Raw genomic sequence first — 27,150 nt, 5'->3', positions numbered from 1 at the left:
AAGTAGTAATTGGTTTCAAATAATATTACAGGAAAGCATAATTTTACTAGAACTGGCTTGGGATATTCCAAGAATAAAAAAGGAAATAATGTTCTAATTGAATGAAAATCAATTTTGAGTCATCAGCAAAAACTCACATGAGGTGTCGTAAACATTCTAAAATAGATATTGTAATGAAAAATACACATAACATTATTCACTTCAATGTCTATACGAAAAAATAAATGTGAGCGGAGAGGCCGTCATCCATGCGCAAAGTTGCAGAAGTGTCATTCTACGATATCCAAGTGGTCGCCATATGCATCCTCCGTCCGTGACGTCACTCCCCAAGGAAAACACGCGGTGCACCCTAACTATGGGAAACGAACACGTCTCTTCTGACAAGGAAGCTCTTTTCGAAAAGGAGAACACCACACAACCGAGTGAAGTCACTGGGGCAGTCTTACACTATTGTTTCGAGCCATATTCAGATGATATGCGATCACGGCCAAACCGCATCCCCGTCCCATCCACTTCCGCGGCGGAGATGAGCCATCGCGGCTCATCGCAGCCGGCCGGTGTGGCTTATCACAGAGCCGAGCCGTCCTGCTTTAGGGGGGGGTGTTCATAGACGCCGCAGTACACGATGAACAACACAGTCGAGCTGGGGCGCTTTACTGTGCGCACGCAGCTGAGTGAGACATTCTCGGCTGGGTTCTTCAGAGCCACCCAGTTCGCAAAGCCCGACACGCAGCCTTCGCAGAAGCCGTGACCGCCGAACGCGGTGCCATATAATTGAGCCGAGCCGTGCTGCTTTTAGGGGGATGTTCAAAGCCGCCACAGTACTTGATGAACACCGTCGAGCCGGGGCGCATTACTGCGTGCACGCGGCTGAGTGAGGCATTCTCGGCTGGGTTCTTCGCCGCAGTCCATTCAGCAGTCCGATGCCGTCCGACGCGCACATCGACATATTTCGTACGCGGATCTTTTCTTACGTTATAGAGACCGATTACGTGGTTCGCCGCAAACTATTAGCTTTTTTAGTAGCTATATATACACCTACCTGTTATTTTGAACCCATGACGCTCTTGTCCTCTGCACCCGTGCAATCCATTCTCTTTCAAACTTATGAAGGGTAATTCCATTCTCCCGAGTATTCAAGCAATGTCCAGCAATGCAATGAGCCGCCATTTTGGCTAACACGAAGGAACAACGAGCTACCTTTCCGGAGGTAAAACTAATGGAAAGAAAGGAGTCCACTTGGGGGCGCCGCTGTCCTTTACGTCACTTCCTGCTTCTTCTCGAAAACATGGCGGGAGTTACAAAAAGCTGTATACGTCAAAATCATGTTTTGTGGTGAAAAAAACGCATGTGCCCATATTGGCAGACGTTTTTTCATTAATAATACACTAAAAATCATCCATTTCATCACAGTCGCCCTTAAAAGGTTTGTTTTTAATTTGCAGAGAAGGAAAATGTACTTTATAAGGAGGAGGGAGGGGGGCATTTAACAATAAATTCACATTTATAAGAGTAAGAAAAGCTGCAACTGACATTTTTTAATAGGATTGAACTGAAAATCTGAAAGGTCTACTGTATTTCTTGTCTCGGGAATTGTGCTCTGTTTGGGATATTGTGAGGGTTGGTAACTCCTGTGAAGCGCTCAGAATTTCCCACCTTTGTCGCAGGTCGAATTATGTTCTGCCGTAGCTGTTCCACTGTTCTTCAGTGTAGTTATTCTCCTTACTCGACCACATATCTCCTCAGCAGGAAAAGGTCGGTCATCACAGCTAATCATCTCTTCTGTTAACAGCAACCTCTTGCCCCGATAATCCCTCCATTCTCTCTCCCTGGGCTGTAATCCCCCACTCTTAATGCCGCCACCATCCAACCTATTAACACACAATTATTTTGGGGGGCCCTGACAGGGGGTGGAGGAAACGAGGTGTGGAGAACACGGCGCGAATGTCTCTTTAATGACTGAGTGACATGAGACGAGCTCATAGATCATGGAGATTATTAATACCACAGTTACACAGCCATTCACGAGGGCCCACACAACCACACACACGTTCTCTCGCTCTCTGTCTCTCTCTCTCTAACACTCACTCACACACACACACACACACACACACACACACACCACACACACACACACACACACACAGTTAATATGAGCTGTCGTTCATGCTCGGCGAGTCGGCTTCAATTTCATTTGGGTCGTTTAAACAATGCTCATTACAGGCACGCTGGGGTAAGAATCACATTTGCTCGTCAGGCTATTGTTCATGAGCCGGTTTCCTTCTAATGACGGTAATTGCAGGTTTGATTGGATTATTGCGTCGTACGGCAAGGTGAGAGATTCCATGTGACTCGCTGTTAATGACCAGGGAAATGTGGCCTTTATACAGCAGCAGGGGGCCCACGGAGCGAGGAGATTGAAAAACTGGGATGTGGTGTGTGTGTCTCTGTGTATGTATGACCTGTCCGTTTAACTGGCGGGATCCCGGGGAGATGGCAGAGAGTGTGGGGGGTCGGCCATCCCAAGAGAGAAGGGTCTGGGGAAATCAACTTTGACCAAACAAGCGAGGAGCTCCATGGCAGCTGGCAGCCAATACGCAGCACACTCCCACTCTTCATATCTTCGTTTATATGCAAAAGAGACCCCCCCCCCCCCATTTCCCCACTCCTCTGCCTCCAAAACACTTCATTTGTCTGCCACAAGGGCAAAAGTCTAGTCTCACAAGTCAAAGAAATTTTGTAGGATGATGTTGAACAAGACAGAAATGATCTAACGCCATAGGTGGAAAAAAAAGTGACCCATCTGGGGTGGTAATGTCCATCTATCATCCATCCCTTTTCAAAACCACTGACCCTCAAATGGTTCATTGGTGTGCTGGAGCCCATTTTCGCTGACTGCTGTTTAGAAGTGGAGTACACCTTGGATTGGACACCAGCCGATCAGTAGGGACATATAGACGAGCAATCATAGTTTCATTCACACCCAGGCACACGCATACGACTCCAAGTGGTGCTCAAGCACTTGCCATTTTGCCTTGCATGAAAGAAAGCAGCCTTTCTATCATTCATCAATATTTAAAAAAAAATTCAAAGCCACTCAAAGTGTTTTGATATTTGAGTCTTTGAGAGAACTGTACATACAGATGTATCCACCCTAATTTATTTGAGGTTAATCAGAGGCACTTGTGCTGACTGACATTTAACAGTAACAGTTTGTCTTTTTTTTTGTGTATCACAAAAAACCTGGCAGTGGTTAAACATATGTCCTCTGCACCTTACCTTCACCTCCTTTGTTAATAGTCTGTGCCTGTATCTGTTCACACTTAAAGATAGGGTCTTAATTTAGCCTAACTTACATCTTTTTGTAATATGGGAAAAAACCGGAGTACCCAGAAAAGAAAAAAAAAAATAGCACACTAGCGTTGGGAGAACATGGAAATCTACACAGGAAGCTCAAAGTACTGATTCAAAATAAAATAAAAGCAGTGCTGGCAAATGTTGAGGACATCTGTATTTTCTTACGGAAATCACTGAGCAATGACTCGTTACAGCCATAACACTGATTGTTCTGGACTTTGGGGGTGATTAAAATCCAACGGCTGACAACACCGGCCAATATGGCGCTGAGTCCGCCAACTAAAGTTTCATTCATGAATTCATCAAAATAGACACTCGATTGCTTTTAAAAAGAGAAGAAAAATTGTTGAAATTATTCTGGAAGTGAATTTCCACAGGTTCAGACTGCTGTAAACGCTTGATTCCCCAACATATCCACAACAAATTAACGAGTTTTGAAATCAGAAGCTATTTATTTTTTTTTTTGTTAAATGTATGTCCAGGTATTTCATTTATTTAAAAAAAAAGGATTTCTAACGGGCGGCACTTTGGCGCAGCAGTAGAGGGTTGGCCTCGCACGTCCGAGGACCGGGGTTCAAATCTCTAAATTGCCCGTAGGTGTGAATGTGAGTGCGACTGTTGTCTCTCTATGTGCCCTGCGATTGGCTGGCAACCGGTTCAGGGTATACCCCAGCTGGGATTGGCTCCAGCACACCCGTGACCCTTGTGAGGATAAGCGACTCAGAGAATTAATGGATGGATTTCTAACAAATAAATGCTTGCAATAGATCAATGTTAGCGCTACAGTGAAAACAATCCGCAATTTTGGTACATCTCCCAATCTACAGATTCCGTTCAAATAATGGAGCACAGAGTCCCAAGCAGACATCGTGAAGCGATTTTTAAGTCCAGGTCAAAAACTCATTTTTCCTCATGCTTTTTAAAGCATTTCCACCTTTTAAATATTTCTTGCACTACACTTTTCATTTCCTTTACTGCTGCATTTACTTTGTTTCACTCTTAAAGTTGCAACTTTATTCTTGTAATATTACAACTTTCTAAATTTAGAAATTAATATCCATGTGTCATGGTGACTCTTTTCTTGTAAGAGTACAACTTCCTTCTCAGTGTAGTGTAGCTGAAATACTCCCTTCAATCGTGTTTCGTCTCCTGAAAAGAGAGTAGATCCAAACAGCCTGCTTTTTCCAACTTGTCAACAACACAAACGAGAAAATCACGTCTATGATATATTAGTTGTTGCAACGTTTCCTCTTTTTTGAGGTTGCGGGAGCCAACAACAAAAGGCAGCTTGAAAAAGCAGCTCACTTGATCGCCCCATTAAAGTGAACTCGGGGAGGGGGGACGGGGTCTCTCTGTGAGCTCTGCCGGTGCCAGCTCATTGATTCCCTAACTAATCATCCTAATTAAAATGCCTTTTATTCATTCCGCGGTTTACATGCTCGCGTTTGACAATCAATTGCAACATGCGCTAGCACAAAATGCTTTTGTTTTTGTGTGATCAAAGAACGACAAACTGCTCGAACCCCTTGAAGGCCCCTTTTACACAGAGACCCGCCAAAGGTCACCACATCCCAGCCTCATCCAGAATTTATCTGCCCATGCCATTAATACTGAACCCAACAAAGTGTCTTAGTGTTCCCTCACTATGGAAATGCTTATGCAAGTGGACAAGCTGACCTCCCCTACTGCTCCAAAAGGCCCCGCCTCTTAAATGTACAATGGACACATCATTTTCTATAAATTATATGCCTGCAATTTAATTCATATTTCATGTTGAAAGGCCATTGTGTTCACATTCAGAAGGCAAATATCCATGTTAACTGCGAAGGCTGATGGTGAGTTTTTTTAAAAGGTGTCTTTTAATAGTATGTAGAAAGCTTTTTTTAAAAAAATATATATATAACCTCTATATTGCAGATTTTCACCATATTGGGTAGATCTGGAATGTATCCCCAGTGGTAAATAGGGGTGCACTGCATTATGGGATACCAGATCTCATACTTATCATTGAGTTACAATTGCTTTCAACGCAACAACTGATCAACGCCCTGTTCCAGAAAGAACTCCCTTACTGCCAGACTCTAGTTGGCGTCGCCTCCGTTATGGCTCTCATATCACCACAGAAAGTGAAAAATTTGGGCTTTTGACGCACCATTCTGCTTTAGTAGCGATTTTGCCAGAGAAGATGATGTCGGCTTTGAAACTAAGCACGTCTGTCTCGAGGTTTGGGCATTTGTCAGATTCTGAGAGTACCTAGTGTAAAAATGTTGCAGTTTCCAACAACTACAACTCTTAAAATGTGTTTTGAAATGTTTAATTTTGCCCTTTCAGACATGGGATATCTTATTGGAAGTATTGGTTACTATAGCAGCCACTCTCCGTCGGCATGCTTGGCATATTTTTCCTTCCTTTTATCCTCCATATTATGCCTCTACCAAGCTGTTATTCCCTGATGATTCCCAAAAGATTCGACTTTCTCAACAAGACAGTTGTTTGGGTAAAGAATGCTCGCACCATGACCGAGAAGCGGAGGGGTCTTGTCACTTTGTCCCCACTGATGACTCCCAAAAAAAATCATTCCACTGTTGGAAAGTTTGAACAGTTTGGAAACAGCGACTTTTTAAAACGGCGTTCTACCTGAAACCTGTTAACCAGGCCATTCCTACTCCATTCTGTTGCAGAATTCCCTTCCACACTGGCACATTCACGGTTCCATGTCTGTTCCAGCTTTGAGACCACATAAGGTGGAAAATGGCCAGGTGAACTTTGTCACCTTATTTTCTGTCACTGATTGAGCTGGAGAAGTTCCTGTCACTTGCCAAGTTTCATTCCCATACCTCTGGCATCACAGAACAGGCTGCATCCAACCTCAGTTACAGCATTTGGCTCCCATATAAGTTTGACATTGCAGTGACAACGATGTACCCCCATTCCACGTTGGTGACAATTGTACACACCAGCGACCAACTTGGGAAAATGTGGCTTTTCCAAGCAGTGCGAAAGGGTCAAGAAAAATTTGAGACTGCTGCTTTTAGCAACGTGTTACAGTTTTCACCCGCTAGATTGTGGTTCATCATTTTTGCCCCCCTGGATGTTCATCTACCCAGTCTACTATTGCTGAGATGCAGAGCGGCAGTTTTGGACTGTTTATGAAACTACAAGACAGACATCCCTCGGAAACCTGAGCGAAGAAAGGGAAAGGTGAAGGAACTAACTCTTTTTTTTTTAATTGTAACCAACAGGGGGGCACGGTGGCACATTGTTAAACAAACAGAAAAAAGTCCTTCCAAAATGGAGAGATGTTACAATAGACTTTGATTGAAGCAGTTGACTCCTTCTGAGATTTTAAAAACCTTCCACCTGTCAAGAACTACATGGTCCAGAGAAGCCATGACCGCATTATTTAGCCCCATTTATTAAGGAGATATCCTTTACCCAGGTTACGATGAAGTCCATATACTGTCACGCCATGACTGATGATAATTTGGTAGTGTGCTTGAGACTGGGTATCAGCAGCTCCTGTCTGGATTATTTGTTTAGAACTCAATATATTTTAATTTGAAAGAAAATGTAATGTCCACCAGTGTGTTTTGCATTTGTACTAAAAAGGCATCTTGATAAGAGTGCCATTTAATCATGGCTTGCTACTGCTTTTGGGTTTTTACAGTACAGTAAACCCTGGCTACAGGGGATTGAGAGAAAAAGTACAGGTAATATAACGTAATTCCCGGCCTAAAGAGCGCACCTGGTTATAAGCCACACGCAGTACATTTGTACAGGAAATACCATTTGGTACATGCATATGCCACAGCTGTGTAAAAGCCGCAAGTGCCCACATTGAAACCCACATTGAACCCACATTGAAACACAGAGATATTTAAAAAAAAAAAAGACGGTACACCGAGAGTTTAACGCTTGTGTCGCCTGCGCTAACAGGGCCGGTTAAAAAATGGAGGAAGAAAAAAAAACAGCTTTGTTTGAATTGGCAAATACCAAACAGCAAATATCTTGGTCTTGCCTGAATACTTATTGGAACGGCCTTGCGTGTGGCAGATGGGAGCCGCAGTCACCATTTTTCAGCTGTTTATGGAATGCAATCAGCACAACCACACAGGAGCGGCTGTTAGCCGCAGCTCTCTGATGTCACATGCATCCACCTGGCCCCGCCTCTTAAAGGTCCTCAATCATTTGTACTCTGTCATGTACCATACATTATTTTCATTTTCATATTATGCTTGTAATAGTGTTCAGGTATGTTAAGAATGTTTAAAATGTGAGCATGTATCTTTAAAAAAAAAAAAAAAAAAAAAAAAACCTCCTCACCTATTGTGGGTAAATTTGGACTCACTGTAGACTAGAGTGCGAAAATGCCACTTTGGGCTACTTTACATACTTTGTCACCTGAGGAAATGAGTTTGTCTTTTGCGCCTCTTGCGTTATAAATTGCCGTCTTTGTCCATGAGCGCTCCCAGCACGGCGGATTACGACGAGAAAACAGTCATTAGATAATTAAAACGTAGCGCCTGAGAATGAGAACGTCCCGAGCCGTCTCGCAGTGATGGATGTCTGTTTATGAGTCGTTCCGCCACGACATTTCTTCCCCTGTTGATGTATCCATTCATCAGCAAAGATGTTTTTTTTTTTTGTATGCTAATCTCCAGCCACTTAAAATAAAGCATCTCCCGTCCCCTGAACGATCTCGAACTAATTATACTATCTCGCGTTAATTAAGAAACTCCAGACAGAACGGGTTGTTACGGCTTTTCAAATTATTGATAACATCCTTTTGAACAGTGATCGATTGGGAAGCTATTAAGTGACATAAAGCAGAAAAAAATAAAACGTGATAAAATGCCCGTGCCGCGTCGGGCACGTGGCTGTTAATCACGGAACGTGCCTTTAAAAAAAAAAAAAAAAAAAAAAAAGTCACGAACGTCTCGCACATGCGCGTTCACACGCGTTCAGCGGCACTTCATCACGACCGCAAGCGATGGGAGCAATTCACCCATAAACTGCAGCCCCCCCCCCCCCCCCCCAGTCCCTCCACATCCATTTTCCGCCCATAAATAATATTCAAGTCGCTCTATTGTTAAGTGAAAAGTTGACTGGTGTTTGATTTTTCTCTCCCTCTCTGTCTCTCTTATGTGTGTGTTTTTCCTTCTTCTTCTTTTTCCGCGGCGACCTCGGGTTAGGACTCATACATCACGGGATGACAGCTATAGAAAGGCCCTAAATTAGCAACTAAATCGAATATTGATCAGCTATGTGCCGCCCTGCGAGTCGCGCCTCCTTGCCGCTTTTTTTTTTCACTCTACCACCCTCAGAAAGAAAGAGCGAGAGGAGGGAGGGATAGTGGGGGGGGGGGGGGTGGAGGATGCATGGGATAAGGGGGTTGGGGGGGAGGCTTTTTCTACCTCTGTCTGTCGAGCGGACGTGCGCGCTCATTTTGCACGCCCACAAATAAATAAATCAATGAAATCTAATTGATTAAAAAAATGAAAGATAAAATTATGGCTTTTTTTAAGTGAACTTGCATTACTCATGAAAAAAAGTTTTGTATCTCCAAATGCTTTAAAATTACATAGAAGAGCACTTCAGTAAAATTAAAAATGAAACGTGCTTAAGTAATATATTTAAATGTCTGACAAAGGAAAAGAAGCCTGTATAAATATGTGCACACAAAATATATATTTTTGAAAAGCCAGATGGATTGCATTCAGTGTAATCTCAGATACATTTTGTCCAATGTGGAAAACTTACATACAGTATTTGGACATGCAAATTACATATAGGGTCACATATGTCAAATTATCAATGACAATTGTTTAAACTTATTACTTAAATGTCTCAGAGGGACTATAAAAACTGTATATACAAGTCTATGTATGACTATATTTCTACTTACTATTTTAAGGCCCACCCTTAAATGGAAGTGTGCATGATTTGTATGCACGTGGAGTTGTCGTACATGGTTAAGATGCTTGCAGAAATCATCATGGCCGAAAATGTATGCAACTGCATATCAAAGCGCACACAAGTTACATTAAATATGGGGATTGCAAAAGATGTATATTTCTGTTTCTAATTATATTTATATATAAATGTATTTCAACATTCTGAACACAGCAACACAACAATAAAAACAACAATAACATAAAAACAACACATTAAAAACAAAGTAATATAAAATTGAAATACTATAAAACTTCTTTTAAATGCTTTCAATCCCTCTTTAATTATCTTTTGGTTGACTGTACAAAAAACGTTGTTTTTTTTTTCAATATCCATCCATTCAATTTACGTACTGCTTTCATATTGACGCTGCTTGTTGTCAGTTACCTCCAGCTACGTTTCCGTTGATGTGCTCCTTTCAAAATAAAATATTTGTTGGAATTCAAGTCAAATCTTCTGTGCCTTTGAAACCTTGATTTATTCATCTGTTTCTGTCCCCTTTTGAAATGAAACTTGGTTGTACACTCTTGCTGCGCGTCACATTTCTGGTGTGTACCTTTTCAAAATAAAGCTTTCAAGATTTTAAGAAACTTTTGAAATTATATCTGCTTTGAGAGCACAAACACTTATTTAGCTAGACGTAATAAGTGTGTAGGAAAATGTACATCTTACATGCCGATTGGTTGGTTGTATTTATACCCTTGCCAATATAAGACAAGCACGTTTCCAACGCACGCCTTTCAAAAGAAAACATTCTCACCCCCCAGTAAAAGTCCAACATAGTCTGCACGTGAAATGTATTTTTAATTTGTAGCTCTCCCTTTCTGGACTGGCGGGAACGACAAAACTTGTGCACATGCCAGGAGAGCGCGCCGCCGCTGCCTCCTTACCCCCACTGGCGGCGAGCGCCTGTGTAGCATGACCGCGTGTTTTCGTGGCGCGTATCCTCCTCTCCCTGGAAAGCGTTTCGTGTCCGGCGGATGGTGAAGGGTGGGAGTGAGTGGGTGGTCAGGGGTTGCGCCGGGTCAGCGAGATTAGCGGGCCCGCGTGCTCGTACAACAAAGGGCCTCATAGTGAGCGAGCAGCCAAAGCCAGGATCAAAGTATCGGTGGTAGGGCAAGCGGTGCGTGGAAAAGTCCGGGATGAGCAGCGGATTAGCAGCGGCTAATTGGACAGGAGGCACTCACTCCGTTAATGGCTGCTTAACTCCTTTATACGCCATTATTGAGCCATACCAGAGTCATTACAAGAACATTTTGATGATATACCAGCGTTAATTGTATTTCCTCGCCGATCGAGTGAGAAAAATTGACTTGTCTATTTTAGGGAGGTGTTTAGGCCTGACACTAAACGCGGCTGAACTGGATGACTCACAGCCGCACACCTGCATGGCGATTGACCCTCGCACGCCAAGTTGCAGCAACGGAAAAGCTCTGACCCCTGAGGTTCTCCACAGGAAGCACATTTTCCAGGTGCCACATATCATTTAATTGAACCCCAAACAACATGGTGGGATTGTCAGGGAAGAAGCCGATATTCCTGGCTCCGCTGGCTGTATTATGAAAATACAAAGAGACTAAAGGGGGAGAAGGAAAGAGAGGGGTGGGGGTCATTTGAGAACTGTCAATGATGATTATAACTACACCAACATAAGTAGTACTGTAAGCCACAATATTGTGATTTCATGCATTCACTGTGACGCTCCTAGACCTTGGCCCAATGGCGATAGCATAATACTTCTGAAATAAATCAAAGATAAGATTAGTAAACCGTGGTAATATATGCCTTTAAGTAAAGTTATGTCTTCATCTGTTGCTCCACCAGTTGTGGTCAAAAATCCCATGCCAAAGAGATTTACTGTACCTATGCATTGATGCTAGTTGAAGTGGCCTGTCTATGGTGTTTTACAAAGTGCTTTAGCATTAAGATAGTAAACGTTGTGAGGCAAAATTATATGGTTTTGGTAAATACACAACCTACAATTTATTTTCGCACGGGACCTTTTTCATTTTCATAAGTTGTTCTTTATCTGCTGCTTTGTGTGAAGTTCACCGCCACCATCAAGCACTGGTAATTTCCACTCACAAAAAAAAAAAAAAATGGGTTGAATGAAGGATCGTACTCCCCCCCCCCCAAAAAAAAAAGGTAAATCGAGGTGTCATTGTACGTAATCTTCCTTATCCATCCATAATACAGTGGAACTTCGATAAAATGGGCCCCAATATAAAGTAATGAATATCGGATAAAATCGGTTATCGGGACTCAACGTGTCCGAAAATGGTTTCCATTTTTCATTTAAATCGGCCGTTGTTTTTTTGGGGAGCAGGCAGAGAATGGGACTGACATGTCCATTATCACAGATATACAATATGACAAGTTGTCTAGAAAGATGGGCATCCCGTGCCTGCTTGAAGGGCGTGTTGTTTGTGGGTGTTGCTGTGGTGGCCATGTTGTTTACTCTATATTTATTGTGCACAGAGCACTGGCAAAGAAAGTTAGTAGCATAGCTGTGGTATAAAGTAAGAGGAATACAAAAGTCTTGGGAATCAGTCGTTCACATTCAGACCTACAGGCAATTTAAAGTCTTCAATTAACCTCATCATGCATCTTTTTGGATGTGGGAGGAACCCGGGGTACCTGCAGAAAACCCTTGCCGGCATGGGAGGAAAATCCCAACCCCACACAGGTTAGGGCGGATTTGAACCCTGGACCTCAGAATTGTGAGACAAATGTGCTAACCACCACTCTGCTGGGCAGTTTTGGTAGAGTAGGAGGGTTTTCTTTTTTCTTTTTTGTCAAGCCATTTGCCTTTGCTGACTTGTGACAGAAATTATTTGAAACTGTGCGTGAACCACAGTATTGCAACTTAAAGTGTGCACCAGGAATTGTTATTAACAACCCCACCCCCCACCCGACCCACCTCCCCTCGCGCCTCTCGGCTGCCACAGCACCTCCTCACAACGCCGCTCGAGGACTTTCCGGGGAACCATCTGTTTCCGGTGTGAGCTGAGCGACCTCCAGGCGAACAGGAAGCCGCGCTCCCAATCGCGGCGAAAGAAAGCGAAAGCTCGTTTCCCTGCCAAGGCGTGCGCTCCGCACCAGTCAGGGATGAGAATCTGGGCGTCAGTTTGTGCTCTTTGGCTAGATTTTCTATTTCAATCCTCTGTTTACATTGTTAGTGTGGCATACAAACATTTAACAAGTGTTTGGTGTACACTGCGTCTTGCGTGTGTGATGGAGACGCTGTCGAGGTAGACTGGCAGAGAGTCAAACGCACCTCTGTGAGGCCCCAAATACCAAAATATCTTCCTCCTCCTGTGCACCTGACACAATTTTAATGAGGTAAATAATTAAGGGGGGAGCCAGAAAGCTGAGAAAGTCTGCAGGGAGCAATTATAAACTCCAGACACAAAATTAGGTACATCTGCCAAAATTCATTACGGCAAGTTTTGTGAGACTTCAAGCTGAATACATCACTTTTTTGTTTTTATAACAAAAAAGATATTTTCACCCACCGCAGTACTTGAGGAGATGACAAAATATTGAATGTCGCTCCAGACATTGATGGCCGGTGATGTACAGCTGAGGTGTAACGACATGACACGAAAAGCGTGATCGAAATGGGAAAAAAGGAAGAAGAGCAGCACGACAGGCAAAAAATGCCTTCCACGTCCATGAAGCGAACAAACTGTTGATAGTTTCTCTTGGTCATTTCATGTGGTACCTCACGGGTTTCAACAGCTGTATCATACACTATCTTGGTGAATGTTCAGCCTATGTCATATCGAAGCGACACGCTGTTTTCTTGTACTGAATTCACGGAGTAGGTGATGGCGAAAATTGCAGATTATACAATAACCTTAAAAGTCAAGTGTTCGCGATCATTCGATATTCAAGTGGTCGCCACATTGGCTGTATCTTGTGTCCATGGCGTCACCCAGGACATTCGCCATTGAAAACACGGTGTGGCCCCTACTATGGGACACGCCCCTCCAGACACGGAAGCTCTTTTCGAAGAAGAGAACATCTCACAATCGAGTGTCTGGGTCAATATTACCCTATTGTTTTGAGCCATATTTAGAGGATATGCGGATCACTTCTAACTAACAACAGACTCCCAGACAGTATGTATAAGCCGGCCGAAGCCATGCTCGTCCGCTAGGCAGGACGCAGCAGCTTCCGCCGTCCGACGCGCACATAGACACATTTAGCAACCGTCATACGTACGCGGATCTTTTGTTACGTTATGAGAGATAGGTTACGTGGTCCCCCCCAAACTATTATTTTTTTTTTTGTAGCTGTATACACACCTACCTGTAATTTGGAACCCATGAAGCTCTCGTCAATTGCACCCGTGCAATCCATTTTCCACGACATTCCGGGTCTCTTGCAAACTTATGAAGGATAAATCCTTCCTCCCGATTGTTCAAGCAATATCCAGCAATGCAATGAGCCAGCGTTTTGGCTAACACAAAGGAACAACGAGCTATCTTCTCACAGGTAAAACTAATAGAAACAAACGAGCTACTGCCGCCAACGTCGCTTCCTACTTCTTGTCGAAAACAAATCCCTCGAGAGGATTTTCATGGCGGGAGTTACAAAAGCCATACACAGTACATCAAAATCATGCTTTGTGGTGAAAAAACTGATGGGTCCATACCAGCTGCTGTTTTTTTCATTAATAACATACTAAAAATCATCCATTTCATGACACTTGATCTTTAAACTCGATAAGCATTTAAAAACACTGACACTTTTGTAAATACTCTTCAGCTCAGTTGTCATGTAAAGGGAGTTTTTTTCTTTGGCTTTTCATGATGCCACAAGCTTGGCACATCCGTTTTTTGCCCATTCCTCTAACAAGCACCTCAACAGCCTCCATCACGTTGGATGGGAAGTGTTGGGACTCCCTTTTTCATCCGTTATACACTTTGCACTTGAATGACTTGTTGAAACGTTATTTTGACCGTTCATACATTTTTCACGGCGAGACAGTTGTCTACTAAATCGGCGTAAAGCACATTGTCGTTCTCCTGCACGGGTTCAAAGACGGCGTGTATCTTGAGTATCTTTATCTTTTTCTTTTGTCACACACTGAAGCTGATCGTTAAAGATCAAAAGAACAGAGTAAAAAGGCGGCCAGCGACGTTAAATACAACTGACGTCGGCAGACACCGCGTTGTTAGCAACGAGTGGGCAGGGGGAAAGCTAAAGAGAAAGGGAAGAAAACAAGGTTCACAAAGAATAAAAAAGTAGAGAAGAACGCAAGGCCGAGAAACTAAGACTGACGGGTAAGGAAAAGAAGAGCAGAGGAAAGAAGGATAATTGCATTAGAAAGAAGAGAGGTCCAGAAGGAAGGAAATGATTAGAGGAGTAGGGACTGATATCCGATAGAGAGATGGAGGTTGACTCTCTTACCTCCCACTGTTCAATACATACTGACACTCTCTCTGTCAATACATAACACGTGTGTGCGTGTTTGTGTGTGTGTGTGTGTTTGTGTGTCCATGCACGCTAACCCACGCCTGTGGTTGCCCTCACTTGTCCCATTTCCCTGAGGAACGCTTATGTCAATCCCGTGCTTTTCCCCGACGTCGTCTTGAACTTCTTTGGTGTCTTTGCCAATTTCCCGTCATGGTAGTTTCAATCCCACTAATGCTCTATGATTGTAAGTTTATGCTTTTTATTGCCGTGCAGTAAATCGCTATCCAATATAAGGGGAACGTTGCGTGACCGATGCTGGGAAATTGGCTTCGTGTGTATGGTGTTAACGAGCAAAACTACCAGTTGACGATATGATGATTTAAAACTGAACTTGGAAAAATTTTGTTTACATTTATGGCTGGTGTTCTTTGACAAAAATATTAAAAAAAATGTTAGTTTAATGCATGTATCGCCTTGTTTATAACATTTTTATAGCTAAACAGAAGCAGAGCTTAAAATCAGATAGCCATCTTTTGCAGCTCTTTCGTGACATTTTGGATTCAGCATGTAGATGTTTAAAGCCCCACTGTCATGCCTATAAACATTCTCAAATAGATATTGTCATGAAAAATACATATAACATTATTCACTTCAATGTCTATATACGAAAAAATAAATATGCACATGTATGCACAATAAATTGTGATGTGGGAAGAAACCAGAGAGCACGACAAAAACCCACAGAGGCAGAGGGAGAACATACTCTTTCCACACAGGCGAGGCTGGGTTTGAACCTCAGTTCCTCAGAACTGCGAGGCAGATGTGCTCACCAGTTTCCGCCTATCCTAAAACAAAATGAAAATTAAAAAAACAACAACATTATGAGCTGCTTGTATGATGTTTATGAGTATGGCAAAGTGAAATGTGGCACTAGGGAGCTTCATAAAGCTTGGCCTGCCACTTTGTGGAGTTCACCTATTGTAGGTGTGGTCCAGAACTTAACCTCTGCAATAAACAACGTGTTACTGTACTACTAAAGAGAAAAAAGATACAAGACAACTCGTGATGAGTAGAATAGTAGTGCAGTGTCTCGCCTGCTACCTCTTCCCTTAAAAGCCAAGCTGATGGCATTGAAGACCAGGTGTGCACAGGAGGCTCCGCCTCTCCATCAGAGCAACTGAGACAAAACAAAAAGACAAGCCAGGATCACAGGGTGATGACAAGCGTGTTACTGAAAAAAAGCACAAAAAGGGTGAATACCAGAGGATAGGTTCATCAGAAGAATCCGCCAGGAGGTGAATTTGTCAATACAGGCAAACACCACCGGGTAACTCTTCAAACCCTTGTCGAGCTCACATTTGTTCCAATTTCTGAATAATTCCCCTTCTGGTGTAAAACTCAGTTCTTTTTCTGCATTTGTCATTGCACTTTTGGAGTTCACTTTCACTTTTTGGGATGGGAATGAAAAACAGGTTTCAATTCCTTGGTCTCATTTGTTTGCTTGACAATACACGCACGGAGTGTATTTTGGTTCTGAACTTTTCCAACTTGGCACTACCATATGACGTAATCCTCCATTGTTTATATCGTAATTTTGACAAGTGGGGTGTTTGTATAAATCTGCTTCTACCCCACCCTTTGACTTGTTTCCAAATGTAGTCATTCCACTGTGCACATTTCACACCCTCCCCAACTTCACCTCCTTCTGGTTACTCGATTTCTTCTTTCACCTTGCATTCATGTCCTAAAGTTTCCCTATCTGACCACGCATCTCTCGTGACTTCCCCTCCATCTATCACCTGCCTTTCCCTTTTCTCTCTCTCTCCAGGCGGGCCTAGCTTTTTGTCATTGACCCTTGGCCCCGGGTGTCTGGGCATCGACTGGCTCTCTCCGTGTCACTGGAGCTCCCCGTCAATACTTACCAGGTTTGGCCACCCTCTGCGCTGTGGTCGGAAAGTGGGAGGGCGAGTGGGAAGGTAGGGGGAGATACACGAGATGCTCGACAGCACAGGGAGATAAAGTAAAAATGAAGCCAGACGTTGGGGGGTATGAAGTGTAGCTAAAGTGGGTTGTCGCACTCTGCTGGAGCCTGACCTGTACATTTGATGAAAACTGGCTTTTATCATGAAATACAAGTTCTTTCGTCAATAGAAAAACAGCTACAAACAGTTACAGGAAGTCCAGTAGCCAGTTGGCAAATATACTTTAGCTCAATAATTTCAAGTCAGTTTTCTCCATAGCCAATGATGTCTTAAACCAAATACGTACTGGAAATATTTTACCGTGAATATTGGGTAAATGTTTCTTGTTGCAGTTGATGTAATAGGAGTGAAAGATAAATTGTCAATAGATTGTTTCAAAATACTGTACATCATACATTTTTGAGGATAAATGCTGAACGTGTAAATACTGGCAATCATGGTGAGGGACTGGTTAGAGTGTTTGCCTCACAGTTCTGAGGACCGGGGTTCAAAGCCAGCCCGACTTGTGTGGAGTTTGCATGTTCTCACTGTGCCTGCGTGGGTTTTCTCAGGGCACTCTGGTTTTCTCCCACATCCCAAAAACATGCAACATTAATTGGACACTCTAAATTGCCCGTAGGTGTGATTGTGAGTGCGACTGTTGTCTGTCTCCATGTGCCCTGCGATTGTTTGCCAACCAGTTCAAGGTGTACCCCACCTCCTGCCTAATGATAACTGGGATAGGTTCCGGCACTCGGAAGCGATTCAGAAAATGAAGGGATGGATTATATGAGTCTCTCAAGAACCTTTGGGCAAACACCAGGGGGTCTGCCATGTTCCTTTTACTCAGGAGTATCTCCCATCTGGCCGCTCTACCATCATGATCTGATTGGTGGGTCGTTGCAGAGATGGTTATACTTCTGGAGAGTTGTCCTTTTTCCACAGAGGAACGCTGCCGAACCTCTGAGAGAGTGACCATTGGTTCTTAGTCACTTATTGACCAAGACTCAGGCGTGTTTTGGGACTGTGGTTTTGTGGTCTGCACGTCTGCCTCACAATCCTTAGGTGTCATTTGAATCCCAGTTCATGTCTTCCTCTGTGGAGTTTCCATGTTCTGTCCATATTAGTGTGGGTTTTCTCCGGGTACGCCAGAATCCTCCCACATTAAAAAAAAAAAACATGCATGTTAGGGTCATTGAAGAATAGCTGTGCTGTTTGTCTGTGGCATGTATGGACATCCAAATGCCGGTTGAGCATGTAGTTGTATAACCGTTTTTTTTTCTGCAGTGACGTGTACTCGAGCTCATCTGTATGAGAGAAGACATTGCAGCATGGAGAGGAAGAAAGTGAGAAGGACGTAACAGCAGTTCGAGTGTGTGTCTGTGTGTGTGTGTGTGTGTGTGTGTTGTATGGTGGGGCAGCAGGCCGAGGGGGTGGGACGTCAGGGGGCATTCCTCGTCGACAGTTTGACTGATGACATGCATTAAACAGTTAATCTGTCTGATTGAATGTTTGCTTCCTCCAAATTGAAACATTAAACAACAAGGCGAGGGAGAGAAGGGGAGGGCCAGGCGGTGAGAGCGGGATATGGCTTCATATATTGCCCAAATCATGTAAAGCATGAGACTGGAATATATAATACTGTCCTGCCAGACGCCGAAAGGGGCGAGCTAGATTGAAAGGGACAGACAGAGGGAGAAAGTGTGTGTGTGTTGTGTGTGTGAAGGAGGCGAGAGATGAGGATAGAGAGGTCCGTGGCTCAGCAGAGGAGAGGAAGGAAAAGATGAGTGAGGCGGAAGAGGATGTGGCAGAAGAGGTCCACAGAGAAGCAAAAGTCCGCAAAGCCAATAGAAAACTGTGGCAGCTTGGAATCGTGCTCGCTTTCAACACTGCAATGTGATCACAAGTCCTTATTTTGATATCCTCTTGATCAGTCTGACTCGTAAAGAAAAAGTTCTTGATAAAAGTAATACCTTAAATTCACAGGTGTCTTTCTAGACACTTAAGGATGAAGGTGTGAAAAATAGACATGTCATCCATCTATTTTCCAGACAAGCATCCAATCACACACATGGATCTGTAAAGGTTAAATCGTGGCAACTGGACACATCTTGCCTCTGAATGAGCTCTACTTTGGAGAAAAATTCAATTATTTTCCTTATGATTCTCAGTCATGCAGGTCAAATCATGCACAAAAGTTAAAGGATCAAATAAACTGGACACTTCTTGTTTCTTATTTTTAAACAATTATATTGGGCAATTATGCTATAAAACTAATGGTAGGTTAAAACTAATTTGTTCAATAAAAAGAACGAAGTTTTCGTTTATCAAGTTTTTAATAGTGACGCAGCATCTCAATAGAATTGTAGTCATTTGGAGAGTAGAGTGTTGGACTTCCATTCAAAAGTTGACTTAATTGTGTGTTTTGGATCGTTATCCAGCTGCAGAACTCAAGTCCACTTTAGCGTGAGCTCACAAACTGATGGCTGGACATTCTCCTTTTGGAGATTTTTGTGAAAGAGCAGAATTCACGTTTCTATCAATCACAGCAAGTCGTCCAGGCCCTGAAGGAGCAACGCAGCCTCAAACCATCATACTCCCACCAACATGTTGGATCGCTGGTATGATGTTCTTTTTTTGAAATGTTGTGCTACATTTATCTTAAATGTAACAAGACACACGCCCTCCAAACTGGTTTATCATTGTTCCACGAGGATAAAGCCTCACCCAATAGTTCATGGAAATTGTCAAGGTTAAAAAAAATCGCTTTTTTTCAACCTTTCCAAACTAATGGAGTTCAGTTCCTTTAGCTCTTAACTGACTGGAATTTCTTTGGATCATGTCATTTTCTTATAGCTTTCTGGATTTTCATTTTCTTTTTATTTTGAAATTGTCTTATAGCTTTCTAGATGTAAAGCTGCAACCTTTAGCTCTTTTGTCGGACTATTTTTTTTGTCACGACAAATTCTGTAATTTCTTGATTACTTTGGGTCACGTGACAGGCACTATAAGACACCTAGGAACTTTTATATTTCATATTACAAAAAAAATGCATCATTTGTCTCACTTACAAGTGTAAAGTTTAATAGAGAGGTTTACTTGTGGTATCCTAAGCTAACCCGGTAGATGTGTAGCATGGTCAGCACGCGACCATCACCCAAGATGTGTAAATGGGACGTTAGCTTTGAACAATCCACTCACTGCGAAAGGGGGGAAAAAAAACACGGGTAACCGATTGTCTGACCCCGGAGCCACTAATGTGATGTCATTTAGCCTCAGCCTGACCTTGTCCACTCGCAGGGTTCAACGCCGACACCCGTGCTCCAAATGGGTTTCCCTTTGTCTCAAGTGCATATTCTACTCTGTCAAAATAGCCGTCATTTTCTGCAAGCGACTCATTCTGTTGCGGTGGTATAATTGCCCCAAAACCGACACCCATCAGGTCTTGATGAGCACATGACTTTAAAGCCACTTTAGTGGGGAGACGAGAGAAAGCCAAAGAGAAACAAGAGGGGGAAGATGAAGACATTAATGGATAGGTTGTAAGATGGACGGATAAATTGATAGATCTTTTAGAGAAGGTCAAACTTCTGTGCCCACAACACAGGACCATCACGACGAGAAGAGAAATTGATTGCCGCTCACAAAGGCGGCAAAATGACTGCAGAAATAATTTTCTGGGCAATGAACATTCTAGGCGGCGCGAGTGGAAAGTGCAAAGCTTTTCCCCCCAAAGGGTAGAAAATGGCTTGGGCAAAAACGGCTGTCAAGTGGAGTTGTTGCCGTTTTTCGTCGGCTTGTTTGTTCCACTTCTTTGTGTGTGTATTGTGTGTGTGCGCGCGTCCGTGTCCATGTGTTCATCTGTACGTTTTTGTGTGTATGTGTGCGCACCCGTGCAAACGTGTATGTAATAGTCTAGCATATTAACATTCGATAGGAACCTCAGTTGTCAAGCTAACTGGAATTAGCATCGTGATTGCACTCACTTTAAACCACCAAACAACTTTCATTTTTGCATCAGCATGGCAGTAACACATACGAATAAAACAATTTTCACAGGCCTTAATTCTCTCTGCTCTGTAGAAACGGCTTAGAATTGCTGAAGTTGTGTCAACTTTTTTTTGCGCAGCGTTCAAGTCTACCTGTGTCACAATACTGCCGTCTACTGGGCCAGCACAGAGGATGTGTTTGCTCATTCCTACTCCCTAATCGTACAGGCATTTTTTTTTCATTGAAACTTTTTTTTAATTCAGTAATTTGCTTTCATGTTGAGGATAAGTTTTACTTTTCAAGTACAATACACTATTAAGTGGCACAGTGGGTGGCTGACTCGCATGTGTCCCTCACAACTCTGATGACCCAGGTTCAAATGTAGTCTCGCCTGTGTAGAGTTTGCATTATCTTTCTGTGGTTGTTTGGGATCTCCCACGGTACTCCGGTTTCCTCGTACATCCCAAAAATCTTCATGGATGGTTCAGTAAAAACCGCATTTTCTGTAGGTGAATCTGAGTACAACTAGTCTCTTTATGTGCCCTGTGATTGGCTGTCAACCAGTTCAGGGTGTACCTCCCCCCCCGATCCCCTGCAGTCAGCTGGGATAACCTCCAGCAAACCAATGACCCTAGTGAGGATTAGCGGTATGGAAAATTAATGAATGTTGACTTAAAAACAGATTCTCTAGGGTTTAAGTCTGGGGATTGAGTGACTCAATCAGTCTACAATATATGACATATGGAATTAACCATGAACCCTTCTTTGGGCACTTTGCCATTAACTTTTTTTAAAACTTTTTTTTTCTTCTACTAAACCTATTCATTTTTGTACAAATTACTACAAAAATGAAAATAGGGACACATAGGCTGATTGCATTTTTTTATTAAACTGAACTCCAGTGGTTACTATTGTTTAAGGATGACTTGACGTGTACAGCCCAGACAGTTCCTAGGTAGTTTTAGTCTTTTTCACTGGAATTTTTTATTTTTGACAAAAACTGATCCGTCAACAGACTTCAAAGCCTCGGTGGCATTATAAGAGGACAAGCCCGGCTCTCTGCGCCTTCTATAAACACGGAACACACAATGTATGGAAGATGAATGAGTGAATGAATACATGTTTAAGTACAGCTAACTTGCATATAACTTAAGTCTGACGCCTTAGCATTTAATTTTTAACTGTTTAGTTCAATCATTTAGTAGAATGTTTTTGCTACATGTAAGCGGTACGTTAATCGCCAAACTACATAATGGTAAAGTGGATCACAACAATAAAATGTACTTTTTAGGAATGAAACCTTTTTTGTTTTCTTTGATAAACAGTTCTATGTTCCTATCGTTTCAAGTTGGTAGTGTGAGAGCCAAGTATTTTTAATGTAGCAATTACTGTAGTAACTTTGATTTAGATAATAACTTCAACTTTCCAAGCATTTCGAACAGCACTACCAAATGGCAACAGCACTATATTGTGGTTAGGGATGCGTTCCATACACAGATACTGTAGTATGTGTACATTGAATCCCCGCTATTTTCAGGGAGGCGGGACCAAGCCCTGCTGCTAATAGCAAAAATCTTCAAATATTTCATGCCACCAGACCCCCCCCCTCCCCCCACTAATGAACACGAAGCACTTAAAACTGAGACTGTTACTCCACCTGGATTGATTTTATTTTTATTTTTTATTTCCTGTAGTCTGTAAGAAGATGGGCAAACCAATAATCAGCAAAGCATCAATATCTAGAATGACACAATCATGAATCCATGTTGCGTTACGTTATGGGCTCATCAATAGGATTAGCTAGCATACTAGCCGCAATAAACCCTGAGATTGGCTAATGATGATATCAAGGGGTACGCCAAAGTCTAGGATAAGCCTTGAGTTATTAAACTCACTTCATGGCATTTATACACAATAATGAAGGTTCAGGACAAAAGTACAAGCACATTTTAGACACCAGGGGCTGCATTTGGAGAGATGCAAAAACATACTTTTGGTTTCAGTTTACCACGTGCGTGAGCTGCAGGGATTGCCAACAAAGGGGACATCTCAAATGAAGACGGAAAAACACCAATGAATTAAACCCAACATCAACACCAATCGGTAATTATTCGTATGAATACATTGAGTGGTATTGCAGAGACGTTTATTTTTTTTTCTCCTGACGCTTGATCACTGTTTTGTTCAATACATCCTTCACGGCGAGACAATTCTCCAAACGTCCTCTGAAGACTTTAACTGAACGATCGTATTACAAAAGCCGCAGTGCGTAGGCAGTTAACTCCCCCCCACACAGCCCCCCCAAAAATGACTGATAATTACGTAGCCTCCTTTCAGTGAGTCTTTGACATATGAAACCATCTTCTCACCAAATCTATTAGATAAACAAATCTTTCACTTCATACGTACTCGTCCCGACAGTGCGACCTCTTCCTCCCGCTAATGACGCCCAGATTGATAGAAGCCGGACCCCCACAAAGTGTGGCACATCGGAGGGTGTAGGTTTAAGTGGGGGTGCGCAGACAGAGATGGCTCAGTGGGGGGTTATGTGTGGATAAACAGACTGAAGTTGATTGCTAGCGCAGAGAGGGGCCATTATGGCGAATCCGCACGCTAATCATAATGAATCACTTACTTATTAAGCGTTAATTACGGCACACAAATACATCCCGTGCGCTTGATGGAGCAAGGGCAGACGTAGTAAGTAGATGAGGGGTGTCTGCTGCTGTTCCTGTCCGTCCAGGGTGCATTAATTCATCCTTATTTATTAATTTGTCTAATTAAAACAACAAGGCTGTGCGGTGGAAGCACTTTTCTGCACGCGCCAAACAAATGGGGGGCCCCCATATGACGGCAGGCGTGGACCTTAAATCATGTGTGGTGATGGCGCGCGTTCAGATGCTCTTTAACAGAAGCGCTTCATCCTAGCTAGCCTCTTGTTCCTTTTATCATATCGCAGTCCAAAGAGTAGCGATGAGAAGATCATTATTCAGGGAAACTGTTTACTCGGTTGACGTTGACTCTATCTGCATTCACACTACACTGTTACTATTCCTATAAAGTCAATAGTTTAACACATACATCCTGCAAAATACGTTTATGTAATTGTACATTACTTACCGTTTCCACTACATCATGCTAGTTAAGCTCACGTCACATGGTTTTACAAAATTTTGTAGCAGAACTGTAGAAACACGGGTCACAGCATGCATTACGCCATGAAATTTTGAGCGGTTCCCGTAATGAAGACGTTAATCCTTAATGTTCACGAAGAGTCCCGGTTAATATAATGTGATTTATGTGCCACAGGTCGTTGAATGTCGCTTTTTAAACTCTCATGCTACATCTTTGTGTTCATAAAACTCCGACTGTGGGTTGTGTGCAACCGAGTGATGTCCCAGTCTATGTTGAGCAAAGCTGACCGTTACCTGGTGATTTATCAAGTGTGTTAAATGTGTGTACTTGCCTTTGGAAATCAATTAGACTTACTTCTTCTACAAGCTAAAAGGGCTCTTGTTTTGTTTGACTGATCAGCACCACAATGGATAAAAACATTAATTGAGAAAAAAATATATAGTAACTGTGTATGCTGTCTGAAGTCACCCCAAATCCCATGTTGGAGTGGAAGCAAAGTCTAATCACTCTAGAGTATTATACTCTTTTGTATTATGTGGTAAAGAACTGGATTTTACAGCAATCTCTAAGTGTGATATATGCCCTAAATTCACAGCATACATTTTAATATTCATGGATCAACAGTGTTTCAGAATTTTGGTCTGCTATAAATAAAAAGACACAGACTGTTATATAACAGACGTGTGTTCGAAAATGGGATTATACAATAAAGAAAGAGAATGATCATGAAATCTATTTTGGTATTGGATACACGTGGGAGTTGAGTAGTCTGAACATGGTGCAACGGTGTCGGAACAAATGAATGGCCTTCCTATTCATTTCAATTAGGAAAGACGATTTGAGATATGAATTTTGCGTTACGGAAGTGATCACAGAATGAATTAAGTTCATAAGTTGAGGAACAACTGCACCTTGCCATCACTGTTGGAGACATCCCATGGTTTTGTTAAGGCGCTTTTTTTTTTTTCTTTTTTTTTTTTTTAAACACCCTCCTCTCCTCCGGATGTTACTGCTGTCTCCCTAATGACAAATACTTTTTAACACCCCCTAACTGCTTTCTCAATTTTCCTCCAATTCACCCCACCCCCACCTTAGTTCCTTCCCTCCGTTTATCCACAAGGTCCACTCTCAATTTCACCGAGCCTGGCAGCCGGGTGAGCCGCACCTGAGCGCGGGGCGGAGCACAATAATGGCGTTTAATGCCCCGGTAATACGAGGCAGATATTATAATCTCGACACTGTCACATCACGTTAGCGGCGGGAAGACTGATGTGTCAATGCCTGCCGCAAGCGGGTGACTGGAGGGGGCTCGGAAAGCGCGGCCCCACGGTAATGGAGCCCAAAACGATGCGGAGGATTCTGCCGCAGCTTAATATTTTCAAACTGATATTTGGGAGGGTGCGATTTGGTGGTCAGCCAGGGGGGGCTTTTCTGTCATGGTCAGCAAGGGGGGGCTTTTCTGTCATCCGCACACCCAGATAGAATCTACAGCGCACCACATTTTATATTACAGCCTTAAAAATTGATTACAAATGTATCAATAGATAATAAATAAATAGATATAAAAAAATTACATGCTTTCCTCTTGTGGGATGCTTCTAATAGTTACCTCGACTCACAAGTGATCCTTCTCACTTCCTTCAAGTGATATTTGACCTTTTAGAATTGGCAAAAATTCTCGTTTTGCTGATTTTTGCCCATTTTTCACACAACATAAAACTAGCGTCATGGCATTAAAAAAACATTAAAAAGTATCACCAAAATTAAAAAAATACTAAAGGACAAAGTACTCTATAACAGTCAAATATTTTGCCCTGAATTGATATCTTCACTGTTGTAAGCGTTAAGGATAAAAGGTTATTTTATTCCTTATACAATTTTTTTTAATCAGCCAATAAATAAGTTATCAGAAATCTTTTTATGCCAAATATCAGAATCAGCATCATCTTACGAAAATCCACATCAGTCAGAACCTTTTTGGGAGCTTTCATATATGCACCGTCATTCCGCTGATCTTTTTTTTTTTTTTTTTTTTTTTGCCTTTGACTTGCAAGCAAAAAATTTTAGACAATGTTGCGAGCAAAGTTAACAACAAGCAGCAGTTTGGCCAAGAATGAACAGTTGTTTTAAAAAAAAAAAAGAAACAAAAACACGTGTTCTGTATTTAGAACTGCATAACATAATAGGAAAGTCAGCGAGGTAAAGGCTGACACAAATGCAAAATGGCAAACACAGGCTGATGAAACTAGCATCAAACGTGACCGTCATATAGCCCCTTTAACAAAGGATCTATGAACACAAGCGCTGTAGCAACACGTGTGGACGGACAATGTAATAATACTCTTAGCTTATACATGTACTTTATCCTCTGAAGAAAAACGAGTACCATTACTGCATCTTACTGACTTGTTCAGTTCTGAAACTTTTCTTTGTGAACTATCTACGTCACTTATACTGCTACTACTCTAGTGGCCAGGGCATAGCCATCAAAAGGAGCTGCACAATTAATGAATTAATCCTCCCCAAATTTTGTAATTCCTCACATTATATTTCCTTTTTACTGTATATTATTTAAGTACAACACTGCAGAGTAACATTTTTCGAATAAAAAAATGATGTTACAAACACTTTTGTTGGTGTTTATTATATTTTCAGTCATTTTCCGGGGGGGAATCTTATCTCAGGGGAAAGATAATTCGAGATGTGAGTATTTTGAGTTTTCAGTTATGCAAAAAATAAAACTTGTAAGGCAAGGCACTGCTATACCACTTGGGTTTGCTTTTCTTTATTGCTTTTTGGACTTTTTTTTTAAGTGATTAACAGGAGTGTGACTCCTCAGTACATGTTGAAGTGTAGTTTTTGTATTATTTTTTTTGTTTGTTTTTCTGTTGCAATATGTAGTGGTTAAATTTTATTTGTGTGTGTGTGTCTTTGGACCATAAGTTCATTTTATTGTTTGATTTTTAGTATATTTAGCTGGATGATTCAAATCTCGTTCTTACTGGCGTGCACTGCTTCCACTGTCAAGAGAAGAGCGAGTTTACAGAGTTGCCAACTCACCTCGTTGCTACTCAGTGACTTTTCTAACCCCTCGATCAGCTACTTTTTCAAAAAAGTGAATGGCAACTTGATTTTCTGCTAAGAAACAATAATTTTTACTTTTTGTGCCTTAGACAAGAAAAGAACCCAGTAGAAGGCAGTCAGGCGGTAACTAGTTCAAGGTGTAGCCCACCTCTCACCTAAAGATTGTTGTGACAAGCTACAGGATGCCCGGAACCATTGTGAGGATAAACGACTCAGAACACAGATGGATGAGTGCCTTTCCAGTTTG

General features: G+C 42.2%; 1 protein-coding gene across 1 annotated transcript in view; it reads left to right on the top strand.

The window, feature by feature from the left end:
- Positions 1–27,150, top strand: part of erfl1 (Ets2 repressor factor like 1) — a 150,657-nt gene that overhangs the window by 21,379 nt on the left and 102,128 nt on the right. The window contains exon 2 of the mRNA XM_061820206.1: positions 10,636–10,781. Coding sequence (XP_061676190.1) covers positions 10,698–10,781 — 84 coding nt within the window. The 5' untranslated portion in view covers positions 10,636–10,697. The remainder of the gene's footprint in view (positions 1–10,635; positions 10,782–27,150) is intronic.

This window comes from Syngnathoides biaculeatus, chromosome 5, assembly GCF_019802595.1.
Source record: "Syngnathoides biaculeatus isolate LvHL_M chromosome 5, ASM1980259v1, whole genome shotgun sequence".
Taxonomy (NCBI): domain Eukaryota; kingdom Metazoa; phylum Chordata; class Actinopteri; order Syngnathiformes; family Syngnathidae; genus Syngnathoides; species Syngnathoides biaculeatus.
The sequence above is the reverse complement of the archived record's forward strand: the minus strand, read 5'-3'. Positions and strand labels throughout refer to the sequence as shown.